At 40.7% G+C, this 15844-nt stretch overlaps 1 protein-coding gene across 8 annotated transcripts in view; it reads right to left on the bottom strand.

The window, feature by feature from the left end:
• SH3TC1 (SH3 domain and tetratricopeptide repeats 1) overlaps positions 1-15844 on the bottom strand; it is a 104078-nt gene that overhangs the window by 46268 nt on the left and 41966 nt on the right. For all 8 annotated transcript variants that reach the window (XM_072620143.1, XM_072620142.1, XM_072620139.1 and 5 more), the window contains 2 exons: positions 9996-10311; positions 75-146 (listed from right to left, as the gene is read on the bottom strand). In XM_072620143.1, the coding sequence (XP_072476244.1) occupies positions 75-146; positions 9996-10094 (171 nt within the window). In that variant the 5' untranslated portion in view covers positions 10095-10311. The remainder of the gene's footprint in view (positions 1-74; positions 147-9995; positions 10312-15844) is intronic.

The following is a 15844-nucleotide window of genomic DNA, read 5'->3' on the forward strand; positions in this document are numbered from 1 at the left end:
AGCTTCTGTGACCAGGACAAAACTCTTGTCACCCCACCCTAGTTAAAGCTCTTTTTCTATGTAATACTTAGTACCTGTTGGAAAAGTTGCCATCTGGCCAAGAGATGTCCCCACGTTGGCCCTGCAGCCATCAGAGAGCCGAGTGTCTGTAAGAAAAAGAATTGTGAAAGTGAACAAAGTTTCCCAACAAGGTTAAAAATACCAAAATTCAGCAGCATATAGAATGCTGAAGCTCTCTCTCTATCCCTCTGTCTCTCTGTGTCTCTCTCAGAACTGGAGCGAACCTTAAAGACAGTCTAGTCCAATACCCTGAGTTCCCTTGGCGACAGAGGCCTAAAGATCTGAATTAACTGGCCCAAGAACACACAGTGAGTTAGCAGCTGAACCTGGCCCAGAGCCCAGTCCAAATCCAGGGTTTCACAGCTACCATGCTTTGTCTCCTAAAAGAAAATTCTGTTATAGTACAGTTCCAACACTGACACAGACACAGACACACAGACACACACACCCCTCACCACTACCACCACCACCACCTCCAGCACCACCACCTTTCCTTCAATCTGTTCCACTTGCTACACACTAGAAAAATTAGGTCATTGTATGGGATATGGGTGTGATGCTGGACTTTGTTTATTGTTGAAGAACCAGCTTTGATAAGTCTAGAGAGAATTCTACCTGAGCTCACAGGATAGTCAGTGGTCATATTATATTGTGGTATAGTGTACAGAGAACCATACTACATAGTAGAGTGTAGTGAACAGAGAGCTGGCCTTGGAGTCAGGGATACCTGGCCCAAAGTCCTGCCTTGGTTGTGACTCTGGGCAAGTTACTTAATCTTTCATTGCCCAAGCAATCCTCTGACACTATAAAATGCAGTGGAGCTGATCTTCTTTGGAGAGACATTCCCAACCTAGGGATCTCTACACTAATGAAATACTGTGTGTGTGCACACATGTGCGTGTGCATATGTGCATGCATACACATATGCATGCATGTTTATATATAAATACACATACATATGTGTGTATGTGTATATATAGGTATGTAGTTATACACACATACACATATTTTATATATGCATGTATTCATGTGTATGTGTGTTTATGTTGCATGTATGTGAGTATATATAAGTATTATACTTACGTATTGCGTATCTGTAAACATACATTTGCATATTACCTATCTGATTATCTATCAATCTATCTCTCTATCTCTCTATCGATCTATCTTAAAGCCAGTGATCTTTGAGTTGTTAAGCTGGCTAGACTTTGTGTTCTGCCTGGATAAAGCAGGCCTCACCTTATGACTTTCCACATCCTTGAAGCACTGAAGTATGGGGAGGGTAGGACTTGGGCTATGCTGGCCAGAAGCTCAGAATGTACTGACTACGGATTCAAGTGTAGTGTTGCTGGTCTGATTAAATCTCGACGTTGTGCTGCTTTCCTCTCATCAGTCTCTCTTTCTTCTCAGAACTGGAAATAGAGACTTTGCTTAAAATATTCTTTCCTCATGTGACTAGCCTGTTTAAACTCTTGCTAGCTCCCCATTGCCTGCCAAAGAAGGCTGGATTTGGAATCAGGGCACCTGGGTTTGCATCTAAGCTCTGTCATTTCCTCAGACGTTAGGCTTAGCTCCTTACCCTCTATGGGCTCTTTTTACTCGTCTATCAAATGAATATACTGGACAAGATGACCTCTAGGGTTCCCTGACCCTACCCCTCACCTCTGAATCTATAATCTATAACTCCTGTGCTTGACATCCAAGACCTCTACAATGTGACCACACTATTCTCTTATGCATGAGCAATTACCTTCGAGGACAGCTGTTTTATTGCCCCTCTACTCACAAATTATTCCGTTCCCCTGAAAGACCCCGTTCCCATCTCCCCACTGATCTAAACCCTTCCTCCAAGTAGTAAGATGAGGTTAGGTGGAAAGACCACCACACCTACTGTCAGAAAGACCCAAGTTCAAATCTAGCCTCAGACATTTACTAGCTATGTCAAGTCAATGATTAATCTATTTCTCCCTCAGTTTTCTTATCTATAAAATGAGGATAATAATAGTACCTGTTATTATGAGAATAAAATAAGATAATATTTGTAAAGTGTTTAGAAAGCCTCAAAGTGCTATGTAAATATGACGATGATGATGGTGGTGGTGATGACAACAGTGATGGTGGTGGTGATGATGATGACAATTCCTCAAGAACACATTTTGTCTTTATACTTCTGATGCCCAGCATAGTTCCATACCTACATCTGGCACTTAATATTTTGCTTAATGGACTGAATTGATTTGGAGGTCAGGTCAAATTTCCTCCTCCCCACCAAAGGCTCCCCAGACTACTCCAGCCCAGACTGACTGGTCTCAGTTGAACATTTCTCTAGCCTTTAATCCTCACCACTACTTATTTGAGCATTTAGCATCCTAGTTGCCTCACAGCTGTTTTCTATCTCCATTAAGACTGGATTGCAAGCTAAGCTTCCAGGTGATGAGGGGGTCTCAGGGTACTCATTGCCCCCACCTAGGCCCCAACGCTCTAGCACTTTCATACCCATGATCCCCTTTCATCCCCATGGCAACTTTATGTGGTCAGCAGTATAAGTGTGATTGCCCACCTCTCCCCATCCATTGAGGAAAATGAAAGTCAGAGGGGTTTTAAAAGTGACTCACCTAAGTGACAGAGACCACAAAGCCATCTCCCTTCTCCAGAGAATTTTGAACTCAAATTTTTAAAAATTAAATATAGATTTTTACATGTAACTGGGAAATATTTAAAGAAATAAATAAAAAAATTAAAATGTATAGTTTCAGATTCTAAGCTCTGTCACTCATTGGCTATGGGATTTTAGACTAATTCACTCAGTTTTTCACATCTGTCATTGTCCTGACTGGAATACCCAGCCTATATATGCCTTTTCAGTAACATTTTAAATTTAATTTAGTATGGGACTTTAAAATGAACTCCTTCAAATGTTCCTGTCTATCAGGAACAACTTGACAGAAATAACACTGGACTGAGAGTGAGCTGTGTGACCATGATCAAGTTACCTAACCTCTCTGATTCCCACTTTGTTTTGCTTTAGACTAGAGAAAATAAGCCTTCCTCTGCCTCCTTCACAGGGTGGTTGTATGGTTTGAGAGAAATAAATTCTTTATAAGTACAAGAGACATAAGTAAGGCTTTATTGCTATAACTACTTTAATGAAATCAATAAATCTGAACTCAACTGGTCTCTTCCACCACTCACTAGCTATTCGACCTTTAGCAAAGTCAATTTCACTCTCTGCCCTCAGTTTTTCTATCTGTAAAATGGAGTGGAGGGTACTAGTTCATCATAAAAAATGATGACTGAGAAATTCATGGGAACTTTGAAAGACTTATAAGAAATAAAGTGTAATGAAGTAGGAAGAACGAGGAATTATAATAAACAAAAGATAGTAATGATGGCAGCTAAATTCAGATGGATTGTGATGAACAATCTCAATTTCAAAGAGATGATGAAACACACTTCTCTCCCTCAGTAGAAATGTGGGGGACTATGGGTAAAGGGTGCGCGATACACAATCAAGACAAATTTGACTTTTTCATTGGTTTTGCTAAACTCTTTCTTTGTTACAAGCAAGGCTTCAAGGGAGAGCTGGGGATGGGGACAAAATACTTGTTGTATTTGTCCGTTTTCAGAGGACCATGATATTAGGAAAACGAAGACATGACTTGCAGTTGACTTTGATTTGAATGAGGGAGGGCTGGGAGAGTATATGCTAGAAAATGACTGATAGGATTAAGAGCCATAAACATTTTTGTCTTTTTTTGCATCAGACTTGCTATTTCTTTGGTAAGGGATACACCTTGTGAAGGAACTCTGTGATACAATTCCTAATCTTAGAGAATTGGGGGTGAGAATGGAGAGGTACAGAGAAATTAAGTACCTTGCTTAGGGTCATACAGCTAGTATGTATCAGATAGGTCTTGAACCTAGGTTTTGATGACTTTGAGACCATCTCCTTATACATTATGCCATGTAACCTCTCACTAAAACTTAAAAATAGGGAGAGGAGGGGAGAAAAGGTAATTAGACTAGACTATAAAATCTCAGCTCCAAGTCCTGTGATCCTTTATTTTGTTTGGTTATAGTATATTTCTGTTAAACTTTCAGGAAGAGAGAACACCTCTTAGTTTCACACACAGGATGGTTGTCATGGGCCAACACTCTCTCCTCCCACTACACAAAGGGCAGTTCCCATGGGCCAGCACTCTCCTCCTACTTGACTGCCAATGATGACAAGTACCTATTTGAACTGGGGGTTTGGCTGGTATCTTAGAGGAATTTAACAGGACAAATATCAATACAAGAATGCGTGTGAACACAGCCAAGTGCTTTTCCCCTCTCACCTTGGGGCAGAGAGACAGAGAAAAAATAAAACAAGCCGATGCAATAATTCTGGGGCTATCAACTTGAGCCAGCTTTGGTTTGGCAGATGTTCAACCCTGGCAAGAGGGTGAGCTGGGCTCATGAGGTGCTCAGAGCAGGCTGTAAATCACATTATTTCCTAGTCAAGCTGCCACCTATGTCCTTTGGTCTGCTTCCCCAGTGAGTCATAACCACAGGGAAGGCAGCTGGAGCAAACTCTTCTTATCTTATCCCTGCCTGTTTGCAGACATAGAGAGAGGACCTTCTTCAGAGGCAGCAGGTGGAGTTTAAGGCTTAGATTTTGTAGGATCTCAGGTTGGAGAGCTGGAAAAGATAATCTAGTCCAAGAATTCTTAACATTTTATGTGTCACAGAACCTTGTGGCAGTCTGATGGAGCCTTAAAGACCTGTTTTCAGAATCCTGCTTTTAAATGCATTTAAAAAATGCATAGGATTATAAAGGAAAGCCAATTATATTGAAATACAGTTATCAATAAATGTATTTTTTTTAAAAAGGTCATGGACTGAATATTAAGAATACCTAAATCCTACCCACCACCATCATTTTAGAGTGTTGGGAATTGAGTCCTAGAGAGGGGACCGGAGGTGTTTATGGATGGTGATCCAGATAAATTCTCTAGCCAAAGCTAAGAACTCCACCTACAATGGGTGATTTAGAGAATAACACCTTTGTAAAGATACCTATTCCTAAAGACTTGGAAGGGGTCTTCTGTGCTACTCAGAGAAGAAAAACCATATAGAAACAGACCTCAGTTTCCCTGAGTGGAACCAAAAGTCCAACTGCCTTCATCAAGGAACAAAGGTCAAGTGGGTGAAGAGGTAGCATGGTGTAGCTAACAGAACCTTCCAGCTTTGTTGTTAATTCTTAGTGTGACCTAGGGCAAGCCTCCTTCTCTCTTTCAGCCTCAGTTTACCCCTCTTTAAAAGGAGGGAAGTGACCTAAATGATGTCTAAGATCTCTTCCACCTCTGAATCCTTGGATTCTAAGGAATTATAGCCAAACACCAATGTATTAAGTCTGTATTCTGACACTAAAGGAGTATGTCACACCAGGCAGCTTCCTATTGTATTAGCCTCCTAGTCCCATCCCAAAATCATCATTGGTAAATGTAGTTGCTCTGTGTTATCCCTCACATCTCCATCACATCTCTGTGGTCCTACTCCAACTCAAGTGAAATCACTGCTAAGTCCATTCCAATATGCTTTTGGGAATCTCTGTTCTATCATCAATAAAATCCTCAATGTCTTAAAGTTTTTTAAATAATAAAACCCTGCTCTCCTCATAAGGATAGATATTATGTCCCTGGTAACCCTCCAGCTTCTATGTCTCTCAATACCCCCAATTTGCAAAGCTAGAAGTGAAGCAGGCATACTCCTTTCTTCTCACTAGCATAACAGAAGGAGCCCTACATGAGGAATCACAAGACCTAGGTTTAAATCAACTTCTAAACTGTGACCTGAGTCAAAATTCCAGCCACCTCACACTAAGCTCTGCTATGATGTAACCCAGTGCTCTATATCTCTTATCCCAAGTGACTTTCCCTGTCTTGGCCATAATTTTCTTCTCTATAAAATGAGTTGGTTGGATATGATGACCTTTAAAGTCCTTCCCTGGTCTAAATGATCATTCCTCTTCCACTATCACTCAGCAAATGTTCATGTGGATTATTTGTGCCTAACCTGTGGTAGAACACTTCAAGCTTATATTGATCTGATCAGTCACAGACAACATATTGTGTCTTGTCTCGGACACAGTGATATCATTGTAGATGTCTTCCAGAATGAAGGATAGAAATTAACCAACTAACCAATCATCACTCAGTCACCAACTTTTCAAATTTCCAGGTGCTTGAAAATGTTGAGTCAACTACTCCCCACTGTCGATCACCTCCCACCTTTCTTGCTGTCACATCCCAACTTCCAAGGCTCCCTTCCAAACTTTTTCAATACCTTTAGTACCTGGCTTTTGGTCTTCTTCTCCACTCCACCCCTGTAGTAGCAAGCACCCAGACACATCCAGGATGGCCTGCTAGCACAGGTTCTTAGATCTGCTTTTCTAAAAGGAAAGCAACTTTAAAGGGCAGAGGGGGTCAACAATGTACTTTAATTACATTCACCAACAGAGAAAATATAAGCAGAGAAATGAGACCAACGGGCAGGGTTTCTAAGTGTGTGACCATAAGCAGTACCTACATCAGAACATCAACAGACAGATCCAACTGTCTAACCATACATACATACACAGTTACCAGAGAGAGAAGCACTAACATCTGGGGGGAAGGGGTGGTAAGGGGCTCCTTAGTGGCTTCCTAGAGTCTCCTCTGGCCAAACAAACACTTCCAATGAATAAGCCCCAAAACAAAACTTCAAGTCAGAGTACATATACACTTTTCAGAGCTGGAGGTCATCACCTAAGTGATTTGAATCAATATTTGAACTCAGGTCTTCCAGACTCCAAGTCCAGCACTCCATCCACTGAGCCCCTCAATCTCTGAAACTAACCCTCTGAAGGAGGTAGTATGTTTGTCCTTCGTTGCCAAAGAAGACCATGCCATCAGAGAAATAATGACATGACTTGCACTTGACTTTGTTTTGCATGAGGGAGGGCTGTGCAGGTCACCAGCCTCACTTCTCCTCCAGAGCCATCTGAATCCAGTGACCAGATATTCATCAGGATGACTGGAGATGACCCAGGATGAGGCAATTGGGGTTAAGTGACCTGCCCAAGGTCACACAGCTAGTGAGTGTCAAGTGTCTGAGGTGAGATTTGAACTCAGGTCCTCCTGACTCCTGCACTGGTGCTCTATCCACTGCACCACCTAGCTGCCCCAGAAGTACATAGTACAAATAATCAGAAGACCATCTCTGTCAACAGAGATGTCACTTTATCTCCCTTGGCCTCAATTGCCTCATCTATCAGGGTAGAAATAACACTACTTGATAATCCTAACAGTAACTGAAGTGTATACAGTGTTCTCAAGTTTGCAAAGCACTTTCCATACATTGTGTCATTTGAACTTCACAACAGCCTTGGGAGATAGATACCACAGCTTTGGTTATCCTCATTTTATAGGTGGGGAAGGTGAAGCTGAGGTAGGTTAAGTAATTTGTAGTTTGGTCGGGGGTGGGGTTTGAACCTAGATCTTTGGGACTTCAAGCCCAACCTTCCATCTATTCCATTATGATAATGTATCTTTTTGCCTCTCTCCCTGTAATTAATGTTAATGGCGGGTGGGGGGAAGAGTTAAAGATCTTCCCCACCCATTAGTAGGCCTCAATACCTTTTGTTAACTTCTATTGAGGCAATTGGTCAGAAGATCATGCCCTTCAGCTCTGAAAAGTACATAAATACTTTGAGGTGAAGTTTTACTTTGGGGTTTACTCACTGGAAGTGCTTGTTTGACCAGACAAGACTCTGGGTAGCTGCTTAGGGGTCCCCCGGCTTTGAAAACCTAGTTTTGGTGCTTCTCTCTCTGATATGAATGTATGTAATGGTCAGAGAGTTGGATCTCTCTGTTGATTTGTGCTGTATGTATTGCTTACAGTCAGACAGTTGGAAGCCCTGTCTGTTGGTCTTTATTTCTCTGTTTGTATTTTCTCTGAAGTTCAGGATGTTGACTTTTTCCCCTGACCTAAGTGAATGATATATGGGCTTGATTAAAGTAGATTGTTGACCCCTCAAAAGTTGCTTCCCTTTTAGAAAAGCAGATGTACAGAAGGTGCTCCTGGGTATACCAAGGTCTTTGCTGGTACACAGTCTCTATCTTACACAGGATTTTTGGAATGAAGGAACTTAGGGAAATGTAGAATACTTTAAGAATAGAAGTTTTTGTTATTAGACCATTATAACAGATGACTAGGAGGGTAAGTGACTTCTCAAAGGTCACGGAGCTGGTAAATGATAGATTAGGGCTCCAATCCAGGTGCCTCATCTTCTCTAGGTTACAAATTGCCAGTTCCTTCTACAAAGTCAGAAGATTTGGAGTGGAGATAGGGGAGAAGGGAGACATCACAGCTTTCTTCAAGTATGAGAAAGGGTATGGTGAGTAAGAGAGTCTGAAGTAGTGATTGGTCCCTGAAGACAAAACTAGGGGTTCAATGAGTGGGAAATTCAAGGAGGCTGACTTCAGTGTAATGAAAGGAAGTACTTCCTAACAATGAGAGCTGTCTAACCACTGAATGAAATGAGTTACTTGGTGAGGTATTAAGGTCCCCACAGAAGATCATATATGATGATAAATCTAGGTCTGGAAAGGAACTCTGAGGCCAGCTAACCCAACCCCTCATTTTGCACATGAGGAAATAGAGGCTAGAGAGGTTAAGTGACTTGACTTGGAAAAGATTGCACAGACACACACACACACACACACACAGTAAATATCAAAGGTAGGATTTGAACTCAAGTTCTCTGACTCCAAAGCTAGTGCCTTTTCCATTGTACCATGTTGTATTAATAACCACTCACATTTTTATAACACTTTAAGATTTGCAAAGCACCTTAAATGCATTATTTTGTTTGAATCCCCTTAACAGATCTGTGAGGGAGGCAACTATTAGTTTCAGTTTATAGATAAAGAAACTGAGGCATCAAGAGGTAAGTTACTTGTCCAAGGTCACTCAGTAATAAACATTCAAAGCAAATTCGAGGTTAAACTAGATTTCCAAGAGCTCCTTCCATTTGGCAGTTTCCACAACTTTATGACTGGGGGATTCTCTGCAACCCCCAAAGTTGCTTCTCAAAGGGTCTGTTCTTATTAGTCTCTATCTGCTCAGACTGTCTTGGGGATTAGTGGCAAACTTCTCTAACTTTTTCTCACTTTTTGGCTCTTTGACTGGCACCCCTTTTAGAAAACCATGTCCTCATGGTGCAGTGAAAAGAATATGAACTTAGATTCTGTAGACTTAGGTTTGAGTCCTGGCTTTGCCTTGCTAGTTGTGTAACTTGGGGCAGCCTGCCTCACTTACTGCCTCAAATTCCAGAACTATAAAGTAAGGGAGCTGGGCTAAATCAAGATTCTTAACCTTTTTTTTTTCTTTTGAATCATGATCCCCTTTGAAGGTATGGTGAAACCTATGAACCTCTTCTCAGAATATTGTTTTTAAATGCATAAAATAAAATTCATAGGATTACAAAGGAAACCAATTATATTGAAATACATTTATCAAAATATCAAAAAAAACAAGTTCATGGACCTCAGGTCCATAACCCCTGGACTAGATGATCCCTAAGTATATCTCTTCTAGCATTCCATTTTAACATATTCTAGGGATTATGCTCTAAGCTTTCTAAGTATCTGTCTGTCTAATATGTTCTAAGGATCCTGATGCTTTCAAATCCTGTGATCCTAACATACCTCTATTCTGTTAACAATAAATGCCACTCATCTTCTTGTCCTCATCCCTTGACTATACTCACACTTTTAGAAAGAAAAAAGAAAATTATGACTAGGAGAAGATATCTATCTTCCTGTGAGAAAGAAGATGAGAGAAAAAATAAGCAAGAGAAAAGGAAAACCCAAGGGAAAAAGAAAGCCAGTGGAGGTGAATGGAATTCCTACCCATCTTTCCTGACTCAAAGGTTTCTTCATTCTCCTTTTCTCCTGGAAGCTTGGGAGCCTTGATGAGTCTGGTTGGTCCCTGAAGGCCATCAAGAACATTCCTCCTCCAATCTTGGTCTCTCCTTTCCAAGGATCCCATTGACTTTCTTTCCATCAGGGGAGCCAAGCACTGCTGCCATCCTTCCTCCTCTTCCTCCTCTTGGTTAGGCCGGGACTCAGCGTCTGGGATGAAACATTTTACTGTTGCATTCCCCGGGACCACTGGCCCCTCCATGACTTGTTGATTCACTCCTTGCTATAGGATCTGCATGACCAGCTGTCCAAAGGAAAAAAAAAAAACAAAACACACTGTTTTCAGAGAAGAGGACCTCCTAGGGAAATATCCTGTTGTTGAAAAATTACTGTCAGGAGAACAGGAAAGAACTTTCCTTCCTTCCCGATTATGTGCAAACACTGGGATTCCATGTGTCCTGATTGACTTGTCTGTCCCCAGTAACACAGGGGGCCCCTAGCTTGCTTCCATAGACAGTTCACACCCACCACCAGGCTAATTTACCAAGTAGAAGCACAGCGCAGCAGAGGTTCTCATTTTACAGATTAGGAAACAAACCTAGAAGGATTAGGTGACTTCCCTAAGTTTTTAATATTAGAAATGAAATAGCAACCTCCATTTACTATTGCTTTAGGTTTACAATGCTCTTTTCTCACACCAACCGTGAAGTAGGGAAGGCATGTGTTACTATCATCATTTTAGAGGTGCCAAAGGTCATAGAACTAGAGAAGGTCAGAGTCCCAGACTAAAACCCAGTCTTACAACATATGCTTCAATCCATCCATCAATAAGTAGTTATTAAAAACCTTTTAGGTTCAAGGGACTCTGCTAGGTGCTGGAGGAACAAATAGAAAAAAATATCTCTGCTTGCAAGAAGTTGCAATCTCACTGGGAAATGAATGACCTTGACCTTTGGCACTGAGTCTGTCTCTTCACCTATAAAAAGGTGAGAGTAACACATTTTATCTACTTCACAGGGTTAGTGTGAGAAAAAGGTATTGCAAACTTGAAAGCAATATGTAAATGTCAGTTGCTATTATAATAATAATTATAGGCAGCTAAGTGGCTCAGTGGTTAGAGCACTGGTTCTGGAGTTCAAATTCATCCTCAGATATTCACTGGTTGTGTGACCTTAACCTCTGTTTGCCTTAATCCACAGAAGGAAATGGCAAACCAGTCTAGCATCTTTGCCAAGAAAACCCCATATGGGATCATGAAGAGTAGGACATGACTGAACAAAAATGAAATGATTTTTATTTCAAGTGTTCCACTGAATTTAAAAATTCATTCAATAAAAATAATCATAATTTATGATTTCATTATATCTTCACAATAGCTTGGAGAGGTAGGTGCTATTATTATCCTCATTTTACAAATGAGAAAACTGAGGCAGACAGAGGTTGAGTGACTTGTCCCAAGCTAGTAAGTGTCTGAGGTCAAATTTAAACTGGGGTCTTCCTGACATCAGCCCAGCACTCCAACTACCATAACACTCAGCTTCCAGGAATAAAACTGGAAACAAAGGAGTTAAATACAAGGTAGTTTAGGAGGGAGGGTCCTAGCAATTGAGGGGCCAGGAAGAACTTCATGCAAAGAATGATGCCTGAGCTACATCTTAAAGAAACAGAGAGAAGGAGAGAGTGAATAGGGGCACAGGAAATGGCCAGGGTAGAGACACGGAGAGAGGGGATGGAAGATCGTGAGTGAGGAACAGAGAGGAGGGCAGTTTGGTTTGGGAAGATCCCAGATGTTTTCCTTTGTTGTCACTGATACTTCTGAAGCCCTCCCTTCCTCATGCCCCTCTTGGCCTTTTCTCCCTACCTTCGGCCCCAGGTTAGACTACCATCCCTGGGAAAACAATGACAACAGACATTCAAATCTGCCTTTCTCTTTCTCAGTGCCATAAAACATCGTAGAATATTAAAACTGGAAGAGATCTCAGACATTATTTAGTCCAACCTATTTTACAGAATATGGGATCCTAGAAGCATAGTTTTAAAGCCAGAAGGGACCTTTGTTCTTATCAAATCCAACCCTCTCATTTTACACAGGAGGGAAGTGCAACCCAGGAAAAGGAAGTGATTTGTCTAAGAACAAAAAGATAGTTAAATGGCACAGCAAGGATTTGAAAAAAAAATGTTTTAAGAATATTGAAAAAAATACTTAACAGTATTTAGAGAAGGATTAATAGAGAAGGATTTTTAAAAAGCAGCTATTTTGGGGAACTGAATTTAAGTAGCAGGAAATAAGTTTATCCTCTGTAGGCTCACCAAAAGCATCCTCAGGATGATCCATCTCCAGAGTGACTGACATGTACTTCATCCTGTCTCCACAAGATTTTAATTTCTTAGACTTGTCTAGTTTGGAATCTCTTTAATCCAAAGATTATGAATATTTTGTATGGGGATATGTATTAACTACTGTATTAAATTTTTATGGATTACTATTATATTCAGGAGATTGTGGGCAACTGTTTTTTTTTTTTTAAGTGTGTGTGTCCACATCCAATTCCAGTACAGTTTATTTCTTGAAATTCTTAAGGCTATTTTAAGGTCTGTATTTGTAGTGTGGGGATTTAGCAAGCGTTTGTGAAAGATGATGAGTTTCTGATGTATAATTTAGGCTTTCAGGTTATGTCTTGCTGAGTATTTTGTAGGTGCTAAATTTTTAATCTGCAGGAAAATGTACACAGTTTCTTCCATTTCCTTACATAATCTGCAGTGATTAATTGTAACTTTTAAAATTATTATATCAGTCTGGATCTTGAATTCCGTCATTATGGGGGAAGCTGGGTATGATTCCAGGTGTGGAAACTCACTCCATTAATGCAGATAAACAATTAATTTGTCATTTAAATTCTTAGAGAATTGCTCAGGTTTATTTAGAGATTAAGTGAGTGCCCCCATTCACACAGCTAGTGTGTATCAAAGATGTGACTGGAACTCAGGTTTCATTCCATAGCTGGCCCTCTATTCAGCATTATTTAATAGCTCCCTCGTGTATTTTATATAAAATTATTGGATTATTAGTGTTACTATGGGCTACTCCTTCCTCCTGGACTCTCTCCTCCTTTGGATTTTATGGTACTACTCTTTCTTGGTTCCTTTCCTGATCGATCATTCCATCTTAGCCTCCTTTAGTCAATCATCAGCCTTTTCCTGCTCTCTAAGTGAGTGTTAAAGCTCTGTCTTGGACCTTCTCTTGTAGTTATACTTTCTGCCTTTGTGATCTCCCCAGTTCCCGTGAGTACAATCGTCACATCTATGCAGATGACTCCTAATTCTACCTATCAAGCCCTCACCTCACTCATGCTAAAGCACCCCACCATCAATTGCCCAAGGAAATTTCCACCTGGAGGTTCTATCAGGATCTCAAAATCAGTATGTTTTAAACAGGACTTTGTCTACTTCCCCCAAAATGTTCTCCCTCCTCCAAACTTCTCTGCTTCTGTTGGAATCTATCCTTCCAGTTACCCAGGTTTACTGCCTTAGAGCCACCAGCAGCTCTACTCTTTAGTATTTACAACATATCTAGTTAATTACCAAATCTGGTTGGATCTAACTCCCCAATACCTTTCTCATCAATTTCTGGTCCACACATAACTGCTATCCTTAGTCCCTCAACACCTCTAACCTGGGTTGTTACTTCTAATTCATCTTCCTGCTTCTGGTGTCTTCCTTCTCCAAGTTGTCCTCCACACAGCTGCCCAAATGATATTCCCAGAATATAGATCTGATCTTGTATATAGCCCTACTCAGAATCTTCATTGTTTCCTAGTGGCTATTGTAGGAATAAACGAACGAAACCCTCAGTCTGTCACTGGAGACCTTCCACTATCAGAATCCCCACCTATTTTTCATATATCCCCATTCTCCATCCCAGGCAAAATGGCCTAGTAGCTTTTTCTGTATACATGATAATCCACCTCTTGCCAAGGGCTTTGCACAGGTGAGTTGCATGTCCTCCTCACAGCTATGTCTTAGAATCCCTAGTTACCTGTGAGACAGTTGAGGGATCACCTCTTACTTAAGGCCTTCCCTAATTTCCCTAACTGTGAATGCTCTTAATTTCCTGAAATTTCTTTGTATTACTTGCACATATTTTTATTGATTTATCTGTGACTGTGTTCCTCCCACCCCACCCCCAGGTGAATATAATCTCCTGGATGTCAGGGATTTTTATTCTGTTTCATTTTTTTTTCTGCATCTAGCACAGTGTCTGATAAATAGTTGGTGCTTAATATCAATCATTCAATCAATCAATAAATACTTATTAAGCACCTACTATGTGCCAAGCACTGTGCTAATAAATGTCAGCTTAATTATTAGTTGAATTAATTGTTACTGTTTATGCAGTACGTTAAGGTTTAGGATGCACTTTCACATGCATGAACTCTTTTGATCCTTACAGCATTCCTGAGAGGGAAACAGGCAAGGATTATTAGTCCCATTTAACAGAGGGGAAGACTAAGTCCCTGAATGGGGAAGTAATTTGTTGAGAGTCATGGAGCTAATCAATAGCAAAGTCAAGACTTATATCCAAGTCTCCTGACTCCAAGGCCAAAGTTCTGCTTTAATGTAGAGAGGTTTCACTGTCTGTTAACTCAAGCAGGTCATGTGTCTGAGTCAAAATGGCAAAAAATTAGGGCCTTTAAAAAACAATTCCTCCAACCTCATGCTTGCTCAGAGTGGTCCCTGCAATACCCAGTCTTAAGCACTGACATGCCTCCAGTCACAGCCAGGAAAGGAAATCGATTGGCCCAGATTTTCCCTGATGCTGAGAAGCCACCAGCTGTGGGAGGGAGAAAAGGAAGGAAGCCAGTAAGCAGATCTGTTTTTGCAGAGTTAGATTAAACAGTTCCGGCAAATGGTCCTGTATATTGGGAAATGTCTTCTAAAAGGCAATTCATCACTTGCAGGAAGAAGGTCAAGGAAGGTAGAGGAATTACAAAAAGCAATCTGAGTTAACAAATACATTTTATGGGATTGCTATGTCTATGGTACTATGCTAGGTCCTGAGACTACAAAGATAAAAATAGAATGGAATATCTCTTAAGGAACATCCCTTAGCGTTGACTATGGGAACAGGGATGGTGGGGAAAGGAAGACAGAGAAATCAGCTACAAAATGACTTATCTCAATGGATCTGTGATCTCACTGAGAGGAATACTTCACCCATTATTTAAAACCCAAACCATTCATGCCCTTTCATCCAATATGACTCTCATTCATGTTCTCCTTTAAGTCCTCCGCAGGCAGTCCAACTAACCCATAAAGGGGCCTTTCCTCTAGATCTCTGGATAGTGCCTGAAAGCCCACAGAGCAAGTTATCTGTCCATTGTGATCACTTTCTCTTGCCATATGACCTGTCCCCTTTCTTTCCCAATCATGCAGCTTCTCATCTTTTAATGCCGCTTCTCATGCATGCAGTACTTAATAATGCCTTGCAACCTACTCCTGCCTACCTACCACGTGCGTGTCTATTGGGTCTTGGGTCATATGGAACTTTATTCCATGACTTAGTCATAGAGCATCACGAGAAGAATACCAGTGTTTAAAAAGATGGGCCTTGTTCAGAGAGAAAGCTTGGGGATTTTGAAAGCACTACTCATCTTCTAAAAGGTGATGTAATCTGTTCTGTTCCATTCTAGACCCATTTCATTGTCTATTTGCAGAGTCTGTCCAAGATATATATATACACACACACACATACACACACACATACATACATATATTATATATACACATTTATAACACACATATGTATACATGCATGTAAATATATACACACATATATT

The sequence above is a fragment of the Notamacropus eugenii genome, chromosome 6 (genome assembly GCF_028372415.1).
Source record: "Notamacropus eugenii isolate mMacEug1 chromosome 6, mMacEug1.pri_v2, whole genome shotgun sequence".
Classification (NCBI taxonomy): domain Eukaryota; kingdom Metazoa; phylum Chordata; class Mammalia; order Diprotodontia; family Macropodidae; genus Notamacropus; species Notamacropus eugenii.